We start from the raw sequence: 19,989 nt of genomic DNA on the forward strand, positions 1-19,989 counted from the left end.
CCAGGGTATGTCCCAAACAGTGCACCTCAGAACAACTAGGAGGCCAGCTCCTTGCTGTACCGAAAGAGTAGTTGCTCATAGACTCCACAATAAGTTTCTCTCATGCAATGTGACAAGCTTGTGTACTAATGCCTTACCTGAAACATCAAAAGCCTTGCAGGCACCATCAGGACTAAGCATACCCAGTTTCATGAACTGCACAGATGTGTTGGGTTTCAGCAGGAGGTTGACCCCTCCTACTAGGGCTGCACTGCACTGTCCATGATGAATTGCCTTAAAAGCATTTTCCAGAGCGACGAGACTAGAGGAGCAGGCTGTGTCAATAGTTAAGCTTGGTCCTTAAGGAACAGAAAAGGGAAAAAAAAAATCCCTTAATTTTCTAGATTGTTCTCCAAAGACTACAGGATGTGGTCACAAGAGAAACATATTAAAATGAAGTTAAGTAAGAGTTGTTTCAGAATATAACAGGTACACTTGATGCAATGGGAGACAAGAACCACCATCTCTGCCTGCTTACTAGGTAACGCGTGAGAAAGGTGGGAAAAAATTATGAACAGATTGGCCTTAAGGGCATTTTTTAAAATTCTGTCTCTCCATCAAAAAGAGATTATAGCTTCACAGACAGGTCTCATCTAATTCCCCATTCTAACAATAGAATGCTCTTCCTGGTGCTACCCTTGCCATTATCTCTGTTCTCTGCTGCTCTGCAAATCAATTCCCATCCCTCCACTCTCTTCAAAACCATATATGGATTGAGCCATGTCTATGCCTTCAATCACATCATTCTGGTGGCTCTCCTACTTCTTCCACTTTACTCAAAAGGAGTCAACTGGTACAGTCAGTTTGTCTCTGGGCTACCTGACTTCTACATAGCTTGATACCAAATAGCAGTCTAAAGGTCAGAAAGGACCTAGATCTTTTTTATGAAGGCCTCCTGACACGACCATCTTTCAGGTGAACACCAGCTATGCCCAGCAGCAGTAGCTGAGTTACAAGGCCTTACAGTGAGTCTTATCTTAAAGATACAATATATTTTTTACTTCTCATATGCCTCCTTACAACAGTTACATGCTACTTTCTCTTTCCAAAAGGGGACTACGCCATCATAACCATCCCACTCCTCTACAGCAACTGTGGTACAATCATGCTGAAAGTGCAATTGCTGATCAGCATCAACAGGTTTGGGGGGCACTAACCTGTAAAGTCAAAGAAATAGGAAATCCTGTTGGCAAGCATAGCACGCTGGCAGCCAGTCATACTGTATCCCAAAAGCTCTTCTGGATCTTGGCTAAGGGCTTCGGCAGCTTCTGACCCGCTGGCACCAATCCATACACCTGTGTCTGTGCCACGGAGGGTGGCCGGATTAATACCTATGGGGACATCGGAAGGTAGATTACAGTAAACAAACTTATAATGAGGGGCAAACTGGGGAGATATCAGGTACACCGGCACCAGTTCACCAAATGCTATTTATTGTCCTTTTCGAGCAGGCCTGCAGCATTGTTCCCTACCTTTAGTAACTTTTCACCTGTTTCAACTGCAGACCTTACAAGTCTTACTTCAGAGTCCATCAGAACTTCGGTATTGGCTTTTGATCAGAACATATTACACCCTGACAAAGCTTTTCAGCCCAGCTGGGCATTGCCAGAATCTCATGTAAAAAAAGTTGCATAGACTATGAAAGTCAAAAATGCTGATGGAGAGAAGCTAACAGCCGACTTCCAATACAGAGAAAAGGAGCGGAATGAAGGGGAGAAAAATCACAGCACTTGGAGTGTCATGTGAGTACATCAATAGCACATCAATATCTACCTCTAGCCACACACAACACCCAGATCTGGTGTACACGACAGAAATGAAAATTCTTAAAGACAAAAAAAGCCAACAACCAGAACAAGAAACAACTTTGCTTAAAAAAACACATAGCAAGCTCAACTGGCAGAAATCTCTATTCCTTCTTCTCTGTACTTCAGGAGTCCTGAAGAAAAACAGAATATTCAGTCTCCAGACTGAGGCTCAGCAGCAGAGGAGCAAGAGTTAATTTTAATAAGTCATACAATCATAGGATGTCAAGGGTTGGAAAGGACTTTAAAGATCACCTAGTCTCAACCCCCCCTGCTATGGGCAGGGACACCTCCCACTAGATCAGGTTGCTCAAGGCCTTATCCAACCTGGCTTTGAACACTGCCAGGGTTGGGGCATCCATAACCTCCCTGGACAACTTGTTCCAGTATCTCACCACCCTCACAGGAAAGAATTTCTTCCTGCTATCTAATCTAAATTCGCCCTCTTTCAATTTGTACCCATCACTAGTCAGTACTAGTGACGTGGTTCCAACTTTTCCCCTCATGTGCTTCTTATGTTCTGATGTGAAACTGGTTAACAGGAAGAATAAACTTCTTGGCTCTGTGGATAAGTAACTCAAAAGTTCTTCTATTACTGCCAGTGTTTTGAGAGAGGTTGTTCTTTCTGAAAGCACACTTCCTGGGAAAACTTTCTATAGAAAAAGATGAACCTGGTCAATGGACAGGAATACATCAGGCCATCTTCATTCTTTTAGACTATGGATGTGAATTCTAACCAAGTAACCTTCCTTTTGCATTACAAATTTGCCTCTTACAAAGGAATTCTTATGGAATACTAGGGTAGAGCAAAACACAGAAAAGCTCTAGAACTGCTGACTGTTCAAGTGATTCTGTCATACTGGTTGTATCATATGATGCTGGTACAGATTTGCTGGCAGTCAGCACAGATTTCCTGGTTTGCATTCCAGAGAAAACAGCTTTGTTCTAGCCCCTGTACTAGGTCTTTGGTCTCCTCTCTAATGTGGTGGCTTTCTCACGTTAAGAGTTTTCATCACACAGCTGCATGTCTACACCTGTTGCACAGAGAAAACAAAGCATAATTCTCCCTCTTCAGTCATTCATCTGCTCACCTCCATCCAAAATAGCTTCATACGAAACTTCCAACAGCAAGCGAAGTTGAGGATCCATTGTATGAGCTTGTTTGGGATGAACCCCAAAAAAAGATGCATCAAATTTGCTTATGTCCTTGAGCTTTCCATTTCTCTTGGGCAGTCCATAAATTCCTGAGAAGAAAAATTCAACACTGAGTCACAGAATACAGCTGAGAGACAGTTACGGAATGATCACAGTTGATTCCTGATTACAAAGGAAACCTCACTGCCCTGTGCAGTAGCCAGAGTGCTGCATGAGCATCTACTGACCCACCTCATCTGGAAATGAGAATGCTGCATTAACAAAACCAATTGTAATTTTTAAGACTCTCCTGGATATAGCAGCAAAAGACATCTACCTAGTTTAAACACTTTTGCTTTGGCAAGTTGTACCAAGTACATATAGTGTTCAAATCAGTGGTTCCAGTTGGTCCCCAGCTAGAAGAAAAACAAAAGCTGTTTTTGACTTCTGTAAATCACTAGCTTGAATTGGGTAGACATGTGCCTAACACTTCAAAAGGACAATCACACAAAACAGAACATTGTGAAAAGTCATAAATCACAGCACTGGAGTCCCTGTGCTACTTCTGAAACCAGAAAAATGTCAGAGTCATCTTACTGTCACAGTTATCGACAGCAGGTATAGGATTCATGTTGCCTAGCTGCTCTGGCAAGAGTGCTCTTTTTTTTGAAAGTAAGCTACACAGAATTTATAAGGTACTACTGCATGGGACATGACATTATAAAACGGATTACGAGAGACCTTCACAAAAGTGTTCTGTTCTTGAATTTCTTGATGATATATCAGAAGTTAGCTCAGCTCTGGCAGGGTTTTGCATCTCATAAATCCTTTCTTTTCATAGGATAATTCCTCTAAAACACTCGGAACCCAGGGTTCCCAAAGGAGGGACAACAAGCACTCACCTGGTTTCCACCTCCGATCATCCTCTGTGACCATATCAACTCCATTAAGCAGGTTCTCCCAAAACTCTTGCAAGTTCTCAGATTCTGGCAGCTTTCCTGCTATGCCTGCAATCACCACGTCCTCCATCGCTTAACTTCTCCCTGTTGCTGAGATGCATAAAGCAGTAAGACTAGTAGGATTTCACACAGAGGAAAGTATATGTGTCTAGTGTTCCTAACATGTTGTGACAAACAAGTGTATTTGCAGGAGAAACACCCACACAAGAACAGCCCATGGAGTCTCTACTATTAAAAAAAAAAAATTATATCCCGACTAATCAAACAGACCATAAGATCCACGAGGTTGACAAGGATGAGAAGACTGATCCTGAAGGAACATCAGGCTCTTTGAGAACCACCAGCTTCTACATGACAACCAGAAAATGAGTAAGTCTACCTCTACTAAATGCAGAGCCTCTATGAAGTCAGCAGAGAAGAAAGATTAACATGCTGGAGCAGAGGTGGGTGGAGAAATTATGAAATGTACATAATAAAATACATAATTACAAGGCAAACCTAACAGGTAGCAAAACAAGTTCTACAATCATTCCAAAGGTAAATGCTAACTTAAGGATCAATAATCAAAAGATCTGTTGGAGGGGGAAAAAGAAACTCCAGACAAACAAAAATAAAAAATCCCACAGAACCAACTCCCAAAAATAAACAACACAACCTTAAACAACTGCCCCAAAAAACACCAAGCAAGCAAAAGACCCATCAAAAACAAACAAACAAAAAAAGCCCAGAAAAAAAAACCCAACCCAACCAACTAAAAAGAAAAAGCCCACACAGAGGGGAGAAAACCCAACACAGAGCACAAAGACTACAGCACAATTTAGCATAATTTTAAATGCCCAAATCAAAGAAGTAAGTTTACATCTAAAGAGTTTGCTAATTGGATGCTGCACTGCCACACTGCACATTTAGAGGACTGGGAATGTGGCACTGACTACATATGACAGAGGGTGGTGCTTTAAGTTATGGTTTGGCAGAACAGATCTGGATTACAGATGGGATGAAAAAGCTCAGCCCAAGAAATTTGCATACAAAAACCCCAATCTCAAACACCACAAAAGAACCTCTCTCTGAGAACCACCAGCTTCTACATGACAACCAGAAAATGACATAACACAGCATGGCAGGGCACCTATACCAGACCACAACACCAAATTATAGCTCATATATTACACTCCATTATTTTCTATTACACTAAAAATATATTAACAACTAAGCAGAGAGAAGGTAAGTTAACCTGACGTTTCAGTTAAATTCAAATTACAATTTAAGATCCTAAGTAGATAAATTAAAGTAGGGGAGGGAAGGGGAAAATATCCATATATATATGGGAGTGGGTTAATATAAAAATAAATAAAAGTGTTGTTGCAGGAACCAAAGAGGTAGTAAGCATTCACAGTACTTCCTTAAATAATCCTTCTGGTAAGTAGAGGCCAAATATTCTTTAATGTGTAGGATTTTAAACAAGTAACAACCACAAAGAAAACTAGGTATTTAAACACCTACAAGTCTGTCTTAACTTTGAAAGAAAAAGTTTGCTATGAGAGAGCTGAAGTTTGACTTCCATGAGGTATTATGCTCCGTGGTGCCATGTAGGCACTTTGCTTAAGTGGTGCTGGGGTTTGATCATTTTCTCCAAAATACAGCACTAACGGGTACTCTCTGTTGAGCACTTCATAACTGTTTTTCCAACCCAAGATGTTTCATTTGGGCATTGTTTTGCAGCCTCTTCCAGGAGTTCCTAATGCTTTTGAGCAAGAAATGGGCCTCTCTTCCATCCACACATTACATTGCTCAGAAAACGTAACACCTTCTTGTAGTTGGAAGAGACCGCTGGGGTGTGCAGAAGGAAAGCAAAGCACTCTGCTCAGCTGAGCTCTGGCTCTGCCAGAATACAACGCCACAGAGCCTGCCTGATTTCTTTCACCCTTCTTCTTTCCTTCAGCAATTATCTTGATTCAGATCTGTGGAGTAACTGTGGAATTATGCAACACCTAACACTGAGGCAGAAGGGATGGTTACCTCACCCAGTCCATTCCTTGTGGGAGCAGAAACAGAAGCACTTCCAAAAGGACATCTGGGATTTCTAGGTCCTGTGCTAAACACCCAAACAACAGAAGGTCCATTCCACTCTGGTTGTTCATTTAAAAAGGGAAACGCTAAGGGTCAAATTGAGCAAGGCCCTTACTGAGAAACTAGTCCCCAAAACTTAAGTTGGTAGTAACATGCTCAGTCCACTTTGTGCTGAAGAGAAGCACCACTCACATAAAACTAGTAAGTCGGTTGTATTGCTGGCCTTACCACTGTACCTGTAAAACCCAATCAAGCGCAATAACTCCGCTACATATTCAGAATTTCTGTGCTGGGGGCAGGGAACAAACAGATCTCATGTACAAAGCAATTCAAGCTTAAGACAAGAAATATACAGGATGATAATTTAATTACAATTAAATTTTATACCTCAGCTCTTTGGGTGATGATCTCTAAGGAGATAAATACAATTTCTATTTCAGGGGACTGAGAGAACACTTCTGGGATTGTTACTTTTCATCTCACATCTTTTCCTCGAGTATCAGAAAAACTCCATCCAGGTACGGCCAATTGACAAAATGTTCCTCTGAGACAGTGAAGTAACAGAATTCATAAGCAAAGCAATTTTGGCCAACATGTTATGAATGTAGTTGAGCAAGACTGTGTCAGAGGTGGATAAAAAGATGCTGCAGTAATCAAAATCAGAAGAACAAGAGCCAAGAAGTTAATTTTAGCAGGGTGAATGGGTAAGAAGAGCCACAACTTAAAGATTTTAACACACAAAGAACCAGAAACATTTACACTTGCCACAAAGAGCTCCAAAAGTGTACATCTAAGATACAAAGTACAGATTTAGTAGCAGACAGAAGGGATGATCTGCTGTTGGAAAACAAGAGTGGTAAGAAGAAAAATCATGAATATTAAGTCATCTCTGTTTAAACAGTTATTAAAATAGTTGTTATAGCTACCAACAATGTCTTCGGTCTTCCTTGACAGATAATAAGCAGTTAAACCAATTTAAAGTTGTTTGCCATTGACCTGAAATGGTGTATTGTATTGTTTTACTATATTAGAGACTTTTGCTGTAGAGCATTTTTAGACTATACACAGTAAGACACTACATAGACAGATTTTCAAGCATAGGGCATAGCAAAGATCAAGAAAGCAAATTATTTCTACAGCTGTTTTAAAAAAAGATTAGACTGCAGCAAACATACAGAACAGACTGCTCCTGCTACCTTGGATGAGCAAGGTGTTCAAAAGCAACAGATTAAAACAGGAGACAAAGAAGACACAAAGGGACAAACAGGAGTCTCCTATTTCTTAAGGCTGTATTTTGCTGAATCCAACCAGACATCTAACATCCTTTTTCCTCAGTTTATCCCTGCTTTTGCTTAAATTGAGTTCTGTGAATTCTCCTCAGACAGCTAGCATTTTTAACTGAGGGGAAGCAAACACACACCACAACCCACCCCACTGCCAAAATATCAGTCCAGGAGACACCTCAGTAAAGCATAAGCTACCATCTCACTGGATTTACACAATCTTTTTTAGCAATTATATTGTGTTGCTGACTCATTCGGTTTGTGACTGGTAATAACTAACAATCCCTTTTGGTATTACTGACTAGTAACAACTTTCATCACTTTATACCTGTGCTCTGGTCTACCTCCCACATTAGCCATTTGACAAGGTTGGTTTGTTTATTGGTGCCAGTTCCTTTCTCCAATCATGTTATACCTTCTTAACCTGGTTCTCTACGTATTGGATAACTACTGGCATCATGTTATCGTAATACTATTATCAAAGCTACTATTAAGTTGAAATACTGTTCTCTATTGCATTTAAAACATTCGTTTTTCAGTCCCTCCCTAATTCAGCACCAAAATATCAATCAAAAAAAGTATTAATCAGGGTTTTCCACCGTGCCTGGTAGCTATACAACTTTTTAATAATAATTTTATCTACTGTTTCCCTACAGAAATAACTGTGTGACCATTAAGCTTGCAAGCTTATAAGGAAAATGAGAACAAAAGACAAAGAAAATAAAAAAATGAAGGTAAAATCTAATTTCTTCCTGCTCATACCTGACTTGCCAACCACCAAAGAGAACCTATTCTGCTGTAACTTGTTCACGTAGGATTTGGTGAGGAAAGGAAGGGGAGAGGAAGGGAAGAAACAGCTTTTTGCAAAGAAACAACAAATAAACCCCTGATGCACACAGATCCTTTTCCTAAACAGGAGCACAATATTTATTTCACTGTTATTTCGATGGCTGTCATCACGGTGGGACAGAATCCTTAAAGCCAGCTCAACTACTGTTTCTAGACAGTCCAAATCTTCCTCTTTTTTGGAGCTCCCATTATTGTAAAATGAAACACTCATGACTCCTTCACAGCTTTCTTCAGCACAGATATTGACAAAAGGATTGCTTGCTTTGTTTCTCAGTATGATTACATCATAACCCTGGTTTCCTCATCTCTATAATTTCTAAAATTTGTAATAAAAACTGTCCTTACATAGGAACATTACAGTTCTTTACAAGTGAAGAAACCCTTCTCAAAATAGAGGCAAACACAGTTTGGTTTTCATTTTTTGAAAGCATTTGGTTACTATCACTCTGTGTGCTACAGTGTCAATTTAACGAAGACCTTTCAAATGTCTCTTTCTGTTTCAATGCTATATTTGTCCTGTTGACCACAAGACAAATGAAAACTGGTAGTGTGCATTCATATTTAAAATGCTACTACTTAGTGGAAAACACAATATGGTTCAAAGCTGTTACTGGAGAAAAGTTAATTTTGCTTATACAATCAACACAGCTTGGCTGATTCCCAAGCATGATGGGGAACCACTTAAACAAAAATGATTTGTTTAAAAATCTTAGTCCCATGTCTGCAAAACATCTGTTCATAACTGCCCTCATCCTCCGAATTCACCTACTAAATGCAGCCTCTCACAATGTTCTGTTATTTTCACTTTGTTTCAAGAAGGGTAGAGGCTTCAGGAAAAGGTGCTCTTGTGGCTTGAGGTTTTTTTCTCCCGTTTTTTAAGACAAGACACGCTCCCAGTGGTGATCTGATGGAGTATGCAAGTTAAGTTACACAGCCTTAATACCACCTGTTTATACTTAAGCATCCAAATACAGCTTTGCTAGGAAAATATGCATTCAGTATCTCAAAGGGCCCTATGACAGGAAGGAATGTGGAATAAAAAGCAAACAGGTGCAAAAACAGCAGAAGAGAAAAGACGATCATCACATCCCTGACAGAATCACAGCATCAAATCCATACCGCTGTATGATCATCGAGTTATTTTGTGTGGGTGGCTGGTTTAAAACGAAGTGGTAAAAAACAGTTTAGCATTATCTGCGGCACCTTTTTTGCGATGGATTCCCAGTACCTACTGACGAGTGTCCTTTCGCAATACCGAACGCCGACCTCCTCCCTTGCGAGCGAGCTCAGCCTGCCACGGCCGAGCCTTCGCGGAGAACGAAGCGCCGCCGCCGCGCGGCCCGTGCAGCCCCGACGCCCGCTCGGGGCAGTGCCGGGCTCGAGCTGCGGCAGCGCGGGGCCGGGGCGGCTCAGCCCCGCGGCAGGCGCGGCCCCTCTCGCTGCCGCCGGGCGCGCACGAGGGTTGGGGGGCTCGGCTGCGTCCCCGAGCCCGCCCGGCCCGGCGGCGAAGGGTCGCGGCGGTGGCGGCGGCACGGTCCCCGCCCGCCGCCAAGATGGCCGAGCGCCAGCCCCACAATGCAGCCACCTCGCCGGGCGGGCGGAGCGGGAGGCTGCAGCGCGGTACCAGCCACTGAGCCGGGGGACTCTCCTCCGCACGGCCGCGCTGGGTCCCGAGAAAGCGGCCGGCAGCGACAGAGCGCGGCGACCCTGGGGCGGGGGAGCAGAACCTTCCGACCGCGCGGACCGAGCCCGCGGACCCCAGCCGAGCCCGCGGACCCTCATCGCTCGCCCGGCGTCGGGGGCAAGATGGAGCCTTCCTGGCGCACCCGCCGGGCGCGGCGGCCCGCGGAGGCGGGAGCAGAGGCTGCCGCTTTCCTGACCGCACCGCCGACCGTCCCGCCAGTACCTGCACAGGGGCGGAAGGCTTCGTGTCGGTAAGACTCTGGCGTCAGCTCAGCGCGGGGTCGGGATGCTGCGGGGCGGGCTCTGCGGGCGGACGCTGCGGCGGGCGGACGCTGCGGCGGCCGGTGCCGAGCTGCGCACGGCCGATACTCCGCGCTCTCCTCACTGTCTCCCTCTAGCTCCCACCGCTATTTAAGCAGTCGCCACCTCCGGCGGCCACGCCACATGGGCTGACAGTTTACTCCTCGCCGCAGTCCAATGAGAGCCGGGGCAGGGCCGCCCCGAGTCGGACCCGGGGTGATGCCAACCCCTGCCCGCCGGAGTCGCTCCACGGGAGGAGGGGGCCCTGACCAGTTCTCGGGTCGGACACAGGCGGGTCCCCGTGCCCAAGGCACCGGGCCAAGCTGTCGCGCCCCGCCCCGCACACTGGAGGCCGTGGAAGGCTGGGCGCTGCGGGGGTGCCTGGCTTCGGGCTGGGCTGGCCGGGGGCGAGGCAGCGCCGACCCACCGTGGGCGCGGACCTCTTCGTGTCCCTCTCCCACCTCCCCGCGAGTGTGCACACTGTGAGAGCGTTACGGCCGCGCCGGCACCGTGGCTCGGCGATTGATGCGGAGGCTCGGCGGGCGCCGGTCCAAGCGCGTCCGGATCGCGCAGCACCCGCACAAAGGGACGCGGGGCCGGACGCGCAATCTCGGGCCGGCACCCAATGCGGGGGCGGGGACGCGGGGGCGGGGGCGCGGCCCTGCCAATCGCGGCGCCCGCGCGGCGTTGCTATAGGCGATAAGGCGATGTGGTGACGGCGGAGGGGCGTTCGGGGCCGCCGACAGAGCGAGCAGCGCCCGCTGCTCTCCGGCGGCGGCGGTCGTTCACCCCAGCGGAGCGCGGTGCCGGGGTTACCACAGGGCAGCCGGCACGCCGGCCAGGGATGCTCTGCCCCGTGCTCGGGACCGCCGCGCCGCCCTCACTGGCGGCAGCAGAGCGGGTCCGGAGGCGGCGGGCCCTCCTCGCCGTGCCCCGGTACGCCCCTCTTCCACCGACGGAATGGGGCGGATCTCTCGGCGTGCGGACACCTTTCATCCACTTCCCCAGTAACTTACACACCTTCAATTAAAGCCAAAGAGTCAACGAATTTCAGTTTTCTTCTTTATTGCCTACGACTCCCAACACAAAAATATCCTTCCTGCCTTTCGGTCAGCAAACGCGGGCCCGAGCGCCGAAAGCCCCCGCCTCACCCCTGGTCCCGGGGACACCCGGCTCCGGGCACAGGTCCCGCTCCCAGTGGCGCCTGCGCTGCCACTTCGCAATACAGCTCCATTCCGACCTTCTCGGGGCAGACCTTTTGCCTTTATCCATATATTCCTCAGCATAACAGTTTTTTAGCCCTTTGATAAGATAAATCAATAATTTACTCTTTTACCTTTTCAGTACTCTTTGATCAACCTGAATTCTTTTCTGTAGGCACTCATTTCTTTGTATCCACAGTAGTACCTTGTTTCCACTCTTCTCATCTGGTTCTTAAGAATCAATGCCCAATTTATTAAATATTTTGATCATAATATATGAGAATTTTCCTCTTGTATTCAGTACACCCTTAGCACAACCTCCCCATGCAGGATCCAAGCAATATGGTCATGTTATTTATTATTATGCATACTTTGTTAATTTTCACCATACAGGGTATGTTCTTACAGTTACTCTGAAACAAACGTACAGTGATTTAACTGCTTCTTTTTTTCTATCACAAGTAAAATAAAATTAAACACCCAAGAGCTATCATCTTCACTTGACTTAAGGAAACCTGTTTCTCAGGGAAACTGAATGTATTAAAGCTGCATTTCTGGTAAGAGGTCTGCATGACCAGGCATGCCAGGTGACTTACTGGGGTCAGGGGAAGGGGGACACACCACCAAACAACCACAAAAAAACACACACAAAAAAAGAAAAAAAAAACCCTCAGAAAACCCTCAAACAAGCGAACAAACAAAAAAACCCATAAAAACCTGCATAGAAACCTATACAAAAGCATTTCTGAAGTCTGCAGCCCATGAGCTTAAATCCATGATGTAAGGAATAAAGAGTAGTGTTTTCCAGGCTTACATGCAGTGTTACAAAGATTAAGGAACAAACTGCTCTTTTACACTGCTTTTAACACCTGTAAATGCACAGAATCTCATTCAACTGAACAATTGTGCATCTCCACAGTTATTAAACATGGAAATAAAAATAACTTTTCAGGCTAATCTACAGCTATTAAAAACTTCAGAATTTACACAATGAGTTCTAGAAATAACCAGTGAGTGCTTTAACTGGTGTGATCGGGGCCAAAATTCCTGTACTTGTTAGAAACCACTATGCTTTGAGCTACAGAAAGAGCTTATTCAGGGCCTGGTTCAAGGGAATGCATCATGTCGTCCTGGCTCATGAACAATGTTGAATCCAATGACAGGATTTTCGAGTAACAAAAAGATTTAGAAAGATACTCACAAGGTCTCTCAGGCCTCATATTGGCTTGGTAACATCTCATGAAATTTATTGCAGACTTAGCATCTGATCATAATATCACAGCACCTTTGCACTAAAGCAAAACATTTTCAGCAGGTAGTAGAAAACAATTATTCAAATTCTCAAACTGATTTCTACCACTTTGTCAGATGCCGAGGAGAGCACTTGTTTGCAAGAGTACCAGAGAAGCATTTCTAAAAAGAAAAGCGCTACAGAAAAAAAAGAAACTCATGGGTAAGAGGTTCTCTTCCTTCATTTATCCTGTTTAGATTTTATATGTTTAGCAGCAACTGAGAAGTATTATTCACTTCAGTGATACCACTCACAGACTCAAAGAATCTCTTACGTTGGAAGGTAAGAGATTACCTAGTCCAAGCCCTCAGCTCCAGGGTCATCTGGAACAGGCTGTCCAGGACCACATCTAGTTGGGTTTTGATTATCTCCATAGACAGAGACTCCATAAAAAAAGTTTTTCATTGAATTCTTCAAGTGTATTTCCTTTATGTAAAGTTCATCACTGTAATATCCCAAGACAGCTCAGCATTACTGGAAATGTTACAAAAATACATTCATTACTTGTTTTAATGTCCTGATGTGTTCATTGCTACAGAGATATCCTTTCTTACATCCCAACTAACTCAAGTTTCTTTTAGTTTTATGTTTTAAGACTTATACCTTACAGTGCGTCTGGTATGATTCTGAGGGTATGATTCTAACTCATTAGCAGTGTTTTTCACTGCTTTAATGTCCATGTAATCTCATGTCAAGGAAAAATATAATTACTAGTGTGACAATAGAGATTTAATTTTATACTCTCATTATGTCTGAACAAGTGGGAGGAGCTACAGAATATGAGAAACAATACAGACTCAGGTGTAATCTTTTCAACCCCTTTACTTTCAAGTAGAAAGATAGCTGCACAGGATTAACGGTTGCATTGTTAATTAGAAGAAAACAAGTAGGTTGAGGCATCCCACTGCTAAGCTTAAATCACATCTACAGTTTCTCAACAAAAAATTTGCTAAAGACCTGGAAGCCCTGCCTGAAGGCACAAGGCTTTACCTGTGTGTTAACTGGGCATTTCTAAATCCATGATGCAAGCAAAATTTAACACATATAATTAAAAGAAATCAGTATTAACAGTGAAGGCTGTAATCTCATAAGGTACACACATTAACCCTTTATTTCAGGGGTCGCTGTGTGAAATGGGGTATTTGTTTTCCCTTCTGGCTGCAAATAACTCAACATACAAAAATGAAGCAAATATTTAGATCTGATTTAGAGACTTCAAAGTAAATTAATAGCAACTGTAGGTCTGGAACCTGCTGCCAACATAGAAATCAGTCTTTAATATTATAGTTGCGGATTTTTGCCATGTTAGAAGAGATTTTTGGTTTTAATGGATGAGCACAAGATAAATTCCTGGATTTTAACTTCTGCTGAACTTCCAGCCTTGTTCCTCTGACTGTCAAATCTCCAGCTGGCACTTCAAGTTTATCCTTGGTTTTGACATTTTGCTGAGATTCTTCAGATTGCTTGGTTGAATGTATAACTTCCAATTCCACTGCTCAAAAAAATACAGAAAAATACTTTGTAGTTATGTTTGTATTTAATTATGAGACTGGATAGATGAAGAGAACTGGTTTACTCTTTTCCTCTAAATATACTGCTGCCACAGTGCCATATTGTGACAATCTTATATTAATAATTTCTGTACATAGGATACATAGGAGGCCCAGAACTGTCCATTAAGGTGTGCTCTACTGATGGTGTAACACATCAGCATCTCCTGCTCAATCCTCGCTCCATCTGTAGCTGTTCATCTCCATTAGCATCAGATTGCTTAAGAGAGGAAGACAGCTGGGAGGTTGGTGTGACTGTTGAAGTTAAGCACTACCTATCTGTTCAGCTGTTTTTAAACATCACATTTTACAAGTTTACCCTTCTCTCCATTGTGAGAGAATATGTTTAGGTATGCATGATATAAAAGGCTCAGAGGCAATTCTGTTGGCTTGACAAAGCTGCACTGTTACCATTACCTTTTGGGGCTTTTTTTCAATCTTCTCTCATAGAGGAAGGCATTTACTGTGAAAATCTTTGATTTTGTTGTCTAAAATATCTTGTCTGTAATAGAGAGAACTAACTCAAAAAGTAGTATCTTTGGATGGGAAGCAGTGGGACTGGTCCTAATATCAGCTGGAGTCCATCCTGCAGCTTCTCACATAATTCTCTGAACACCATTATGTCCAACTAACTGAACTTTAGTCTTGTCACAGGTTTCATTAGGTAAGATAAGTGTAACTGGTCAAAGTATTCACTATAAGCTATAGGTAATATTTACAGGTGTTTGGCTCCAGCCACTTAATCCTTATTTTTCAAGGCACTAAGATGTCACATTTTCTATGAAGAGCCAAAGCAGACAGGAGAAGTAGTCATAATATACTTGGGATAACACACACTACAGCATTCTGTACCAGTTTAAATTATGAGCACCACAGGCTGCAGTCCCAGAGACTATTCAATCACAGAGCAAAATAAAAGGCACACAAATGGACAAAGAAAAGTTATTAGTAGGGGAAGGTAAATTTTCAAAGTCAACTGGACATGGTAGAAAGTCCAAACAAAATTTAACATGGAAGAAAATAAAAAATATTCCTGAATTCTGGAATGAATTGATCTACTGAAGGTTTATAGCTCTATGCAAAGCATGACACTGTGGCTAGTGTCAAAACATGACATTTTTCAAAATAATTTTTATATTCAGGCTTAGCTTGAACCAGCTGTTCACTCGTGTGTGTCATCTCTGCATGGAGTCAGCTTAGTGGCATTTGTTATCACAGGTGGCAAAGACTCAGTGGGCTCTTGCACTGTGGATGTGAAATCCTGTTGTCCAGCTTGCCACCTAGTGGCTTCCTACAGATGTAGAAGGTATGGAAGAGCATGCTTGAACTCATGAAGATCTTTGAGTGTATTTTCCTACCTGGAAAATGGACTTTATTCATTATAGTACCTCTACCACATCTGGCAGATAATAATGCAGAATTTCACAACATAAACCATTTAGAACAGTACAGGCAGCTGTGTCTGAAAGGTACTGCTTCAAGGATTATCTTCTTGAACAGGAACAGCAGAACAGGAACAGAATGATATTACCTAGCACTTGTGATCTAAATAACAGCAATGAGCAGATCCATAAATAGCACACACTTACTGCTTACAGACAGTCTGTTTTTTTAAATATTCACTCAGTTTTCAAGGGTGTTTTGTATTCAATAAAGGGGATGATTTTCAGAAGTTAATGTGGGACGCCCTAATTGTGTAAATCGAAAGGCAAAGTGACCACACACCAATGCATCACATGCATCCCTTCCTCTGAAGACTTCTGTATGCTTGTCTCCTGTCATTCACAGAGAAACTACAGTTGTAACTAGTAAAGGCTAATTTAGGTGTTTGGAACAACAGCACAGGACACGAGCATTCTATAAGGCTATTTTAAAAAGTTTTGAACTGCCAAAAATGTGTGCTAATGTATGGTCATTTCCAAAAAAGGAAAAAGATGAAGAATCAATACCCCAGAATGAGAAATACTACTTAAAGTGAAATATCCTAAGAGAATACTGAATAAAGACCTTACAGTATTGCTGGTTCTGCTTGGGACTGTTCACATCTGTGAGGGACCCTGAATAAGATCAGCACGAATATGCACTGTACAGTAAAATTTGAACGCAGTAGCTTGGTTTTCACACCAATGAAAAAACACACCTAATTTACAAGCCTGAAACTTACTTTCAGAAGTGACCTTGGCAACCAGAGCTAGCAAGATCATAGTTAAGCACCTAACCTGCTTTTGGAAATGGAACTAAATGTTTAGTGTATTGAAATGCTCAACATCTCTTCAATTTGATGTGTGTTAACTTAGGTCAGAAATTAATATTCACAGAACTTGTTTCTCAGGATGAAAGAGATATATATAGACATGTTCTATGAGCAAACTGAAATTTCCCCAGATGGAAAATTTCATTTAACAAATTTGTCACTAGATATTTGCTTATGGCTAACAGTGTTTCTGAAGGAACACCAACTCAAACAAGTTCCTATTCAGGAGAAGAACATGTAAGTGAAGAAAATGTAACTAGGAGATTAGTTAATATTTGTGAAACACTTCAAAGATGAAGTTTTATGTAACGCAGAAAAGAGATCATGAGTCTGTCTCTGATTGGAGCCGGAATGAAGCCAGAGCCAGAGCACTCTTTCTGTTTGTTAATATTTCACCAGATTCTTTCTCTGGCCAGCTTTTTACCCCGATGGATTGCTCTTAGAACTGTCAGTGATGTCAAAGCTGTTGAAATTCTGTCTAGTGTGGAAACACTTAAGATAACTTTTGATCCATAAAGTGTGGCATTTCAGACCACAGAGCTTTGCAAGTAACAATGAGAATTATAGCAGAAGAAACTCCCCTAAGCTCAAGTAGCAAACCAGAAAAGTTACTTTGCCTCAAAGCAGCTCATTCCTATTCTTTATTAGGCTACAATGTAAACTCCAATTAGTAAACCGAGGACACATACTGAGTACTTGTGGAGGTGGGGTTCTCAAAATGTAGAGTGGGACATGAAAATACAAAGTTTCATCTACCCCAAACGTGTATAAATCCAGTGTCTAATGAGAACACAGCTTGCCTTACGCCCTTATTCCCTCTGCACTGACCCCAGCCTCTGCTGACCCCACGAGATACAGCTGATACTGATCTGTTCACATGGTACCACACAGGGCCCTTCACAGTACTGGCTTTGTGCTAAATGCAGTCTTAAGAGTTGAACTTTAATAGGTGATGTTTGCCCTTTTTTCCCCAAAAAACTAGTGTCTCCAACAGCAAGTAATAACTTTATTAAGCTAAATTACTCAAAGAAAATAAATTTCAGTTTTCTAAATGTTTTACAAAGCTTCCCCTCCTCCTGCCTAACAGTTACTCTGAAATCTAAAAAGGCCCAATAGCCCACTGGTGAATGGAGAAAACTTGCAGCAGACATACATCACCCGATCACCTGGCTGTACATGTGTGCCATGATTTTCAGAGGAAAGCAGACAACTAATCTGATAAGCAACTTTCCTTTGAGGGTGGCTTGTCATCGGCATTCAAGACTCACATGATGTGGATCACCAACCAAAATCTTTCACCTGCTCTCAGCCTCTGGCATAGAGCATTTAAAAAGGAAAGAAATACAGAAGCGTATTTCTTACTAGTACAGCCTATGTATCTTATGGCGCCTTTTATTATCATCATGGCTTGTACCTGTCTACCTCTGTAGCAGGTTCTTTTTCTTTTAATAATATGGAACAAGAAAAACACATTTGGCAGGAACCTACGTTCCTTCTAAATACCTGCTCTCTAGTTATCTACAGAATTAACATAATAGCTATTAAATCCATTTCATTTCTACAATATAAACTGAAAATTAGCAAGTTGAGTAAAGAGAGAGAAAATTAAAATATCTCATAGCCTTTTGACTTGCTTGGAAGTTTATACAAGTTCTGAATTTGATGGTGAAATAAAGTCTATAACAGTCTACTCCAGTAATTCAGTATTAAGATGTAGTCATTAACACTTCAAAACACACTGAGCATTGAGTCATTGCATATGCTGGAAACAGAGCAAATCTCAGGGCTTACTTGACATGCCAACCATTTCTGTTCTGTACATGAGAAAAATGAATCAAACTGTTTAACAGGTTCAGAAAAATCATTTTTGTGCTACAGTTCTCTGTTTCACCAGAAATGTCCCTAAAACATAGCTACTGATATAATAAATTTGGACAGAGTGAACTTGGAATAAAAAAGTTTGAATAAGCAAACTAACTTGCTTGCTCTGTAGCAAATGGTGAATGGTGCTGCATCCAGTTGGCAGCCGGTCACCAGTGGTGTCCCCCAGGGATCAGTGTTGGGCCCAGTTCTGTTTAATATCTTTATTGATGATTTAGATGAGGGGATGGAGTCCACCATCAGCAAATTTGCAGATGATACCAAGTTGGGGGGGAGCGTCAATCAGCTGGAAGGCAGGAGGGCTCTGCAGAGGGACCTGGACAGGCTGGAGAGTTGGGCTGATTCCAACGGGATGAGGTTCAACCAGGCCAAGTGCCGGGTCCTGCACTTTGGCCACAACAACCCCCGGCAGCGCTACAGGCTGGGCACAGAGTGGCTGGAGAGCAGCCAGGCAGAAAGGGAACTGGGAGTTTGGATGGACAGGAAACTGAACAGGAGCCAGAGTGTGCCCAGGTGGCCAAGAAGGCAAATGGATCCTGGCCTGGATCAGGAACAGTGTGGCCAGCAGGTCCAAGGCAGTGATTCTTCCCCTGGACTCAGCACTGGTGAGGCCACACCTCGAGTGCTGTGTCCAGTACTGGGCCCCTCAGTTCAGGAAGGACATTGAGGTGCTGGAGCAGGTCTAGAGAAGAGCAACGAGGCTGGGGAAGGGACTCGAGCACAGGTCCTATGAGGAGAGGCTGAGGGAGCTGGGGCTGTTCAGCCTGGAGAAGAGGAGGCTCAGGGGAGACCTCATCACTCTCTAAAAGTACCTGATAGGAGGTTGTAGCCAGGTGGGGGTTGGTCTGTTTTCCCAGGCAACCATCAGTAAGACAAGAGGGCTCGGTCTTCAGCTCTGCCAGGGGAGATTTAGGTTGGATATTAGAAAGAAATTCTTCACAGAGAGGGTAATCAGGCATTGGAATGGGCTGCCCAGGGAAGTGGTGGATTCTCCATCCCTGGAGGTTTCTAAGATGAGACTGGATGTGGCACTTAGTGCCATAGTCTAGTAACCACAGCATTAGTGGATTGAGGTTTGGACTTGATGATCTCAGAGGTCCCTTCCAACTCGGCTGATTCTACGATTCTGTGAAATCATTCTTGTTACTGAGCTTCCAAGTCTCTGTGTGTGTCACTTGTACCTGAAAGCCCAGTTCCGAGTCACTTTGTCTTAATGACAGTTCTATCTAACCATGTGTTTGATGAATGTACTAAATTCAAGTGAGTGGAATTAAACAGGAAAAGATTGAATTAATTTTCCATAGCTCAAGCATGAAAAATAATGCAAGCCTCTACTAAAAATCAGAACTTGAAAATTTTGTATATTTTGCTTCTAAGGGGATGTCCTTCCAAAAGGAAAAATTTTGCTTTCACAATCTTGTTTTCTGAAATGCAGAATTCACTCTAGTAGAATTAAGGACACCTTTTGGTTGGTTTCCTGGAGGAGAAAGCTAGGCAGCAAAAAAGAGCATTTTAAAATCTTACTCTTGCAATGCAGCATTTCAGGGCCTGCACATTTGAATTAGAAGTTCCACTCTGGTGTTCTTCAGATAAATGTGGTTGCAGAGATAAAATTAAAGTTGTTCTCAGGAAAATATCAGCCCTTACTAATGTTTCACTTGTTTCACATTGGCAGTACCACCTTTCCTT

At 43.1% G+C, this 19,989-nt stretch overlaps 2 protein-coding genes across 2 annotated transcripts in view; both read right to left on the reverse strand.

The window, feature by feature from the left end:
• The window catches only part of FASN (fatty acid synthase), a 43,837-nt gene extending 33,633 nt beyond the window's left edge, over positions 1-10,204 (reverse strand). Inside the window, exons 1-5 of the mRNA XM_027669964.1 lie at positions 10,046-10,204; positions 3,881-4,027; positions 2,936-3,088; positions 1,197-1,370; positions 138-338 (exon numbers count right to left, since the gene is read on the reverse strand). Coding sequence (XP_027525765.1) covers positions 138-338; positions 1,197-1,370; positions 2,936-3,088; positions 3,881-4,007 — 655 coding nt within the window. The 5' untranslated portion in view covers positions 4,008-4,027; positions 10,046-10,204. The remainder of the gene's footprint in view (positions 1-137; positions 339-1,196; positions 1,371-2,935; positions 3,089-3,880; positions 4,028-10,045) is intronic.
• Positions 10,205-12,999: 2,795 nt separating this feature from the next.
• The window catches only part of CCDC57 (coiled-coil domain containing 57), a gene marked incomplete at its 5' end in the record, with an annotated part of 33,749 nt that continues 26,759 nt past the window's right edge, over positions 13,000-19,989 (reverse strand). The window contains one exon of the mRNA XM_027669972.1: positions 13,000-14,107. Within this exon, the coding sequence (XP_027525773.1) occupies positions 13,884-14,107 (224 nt within the window). The remainder of the gene's footprint in view (positions 14,108-19,989) is intronic.

The sequence above is a fragment of the Corapipo altera genome, unplaced genomic scaffold (assembly GCF_003945725.1).
Source record: "Corapipo altera isolate COAL_440 unplaced genomic scaffold, ASM394572v1 60995, whole genome shotgun sequence".
NCBI lineage: Eukaryota > Metazoa > Chordata > Aves > Passeriformes > Pipridae > Corapipo > Corapipo altera.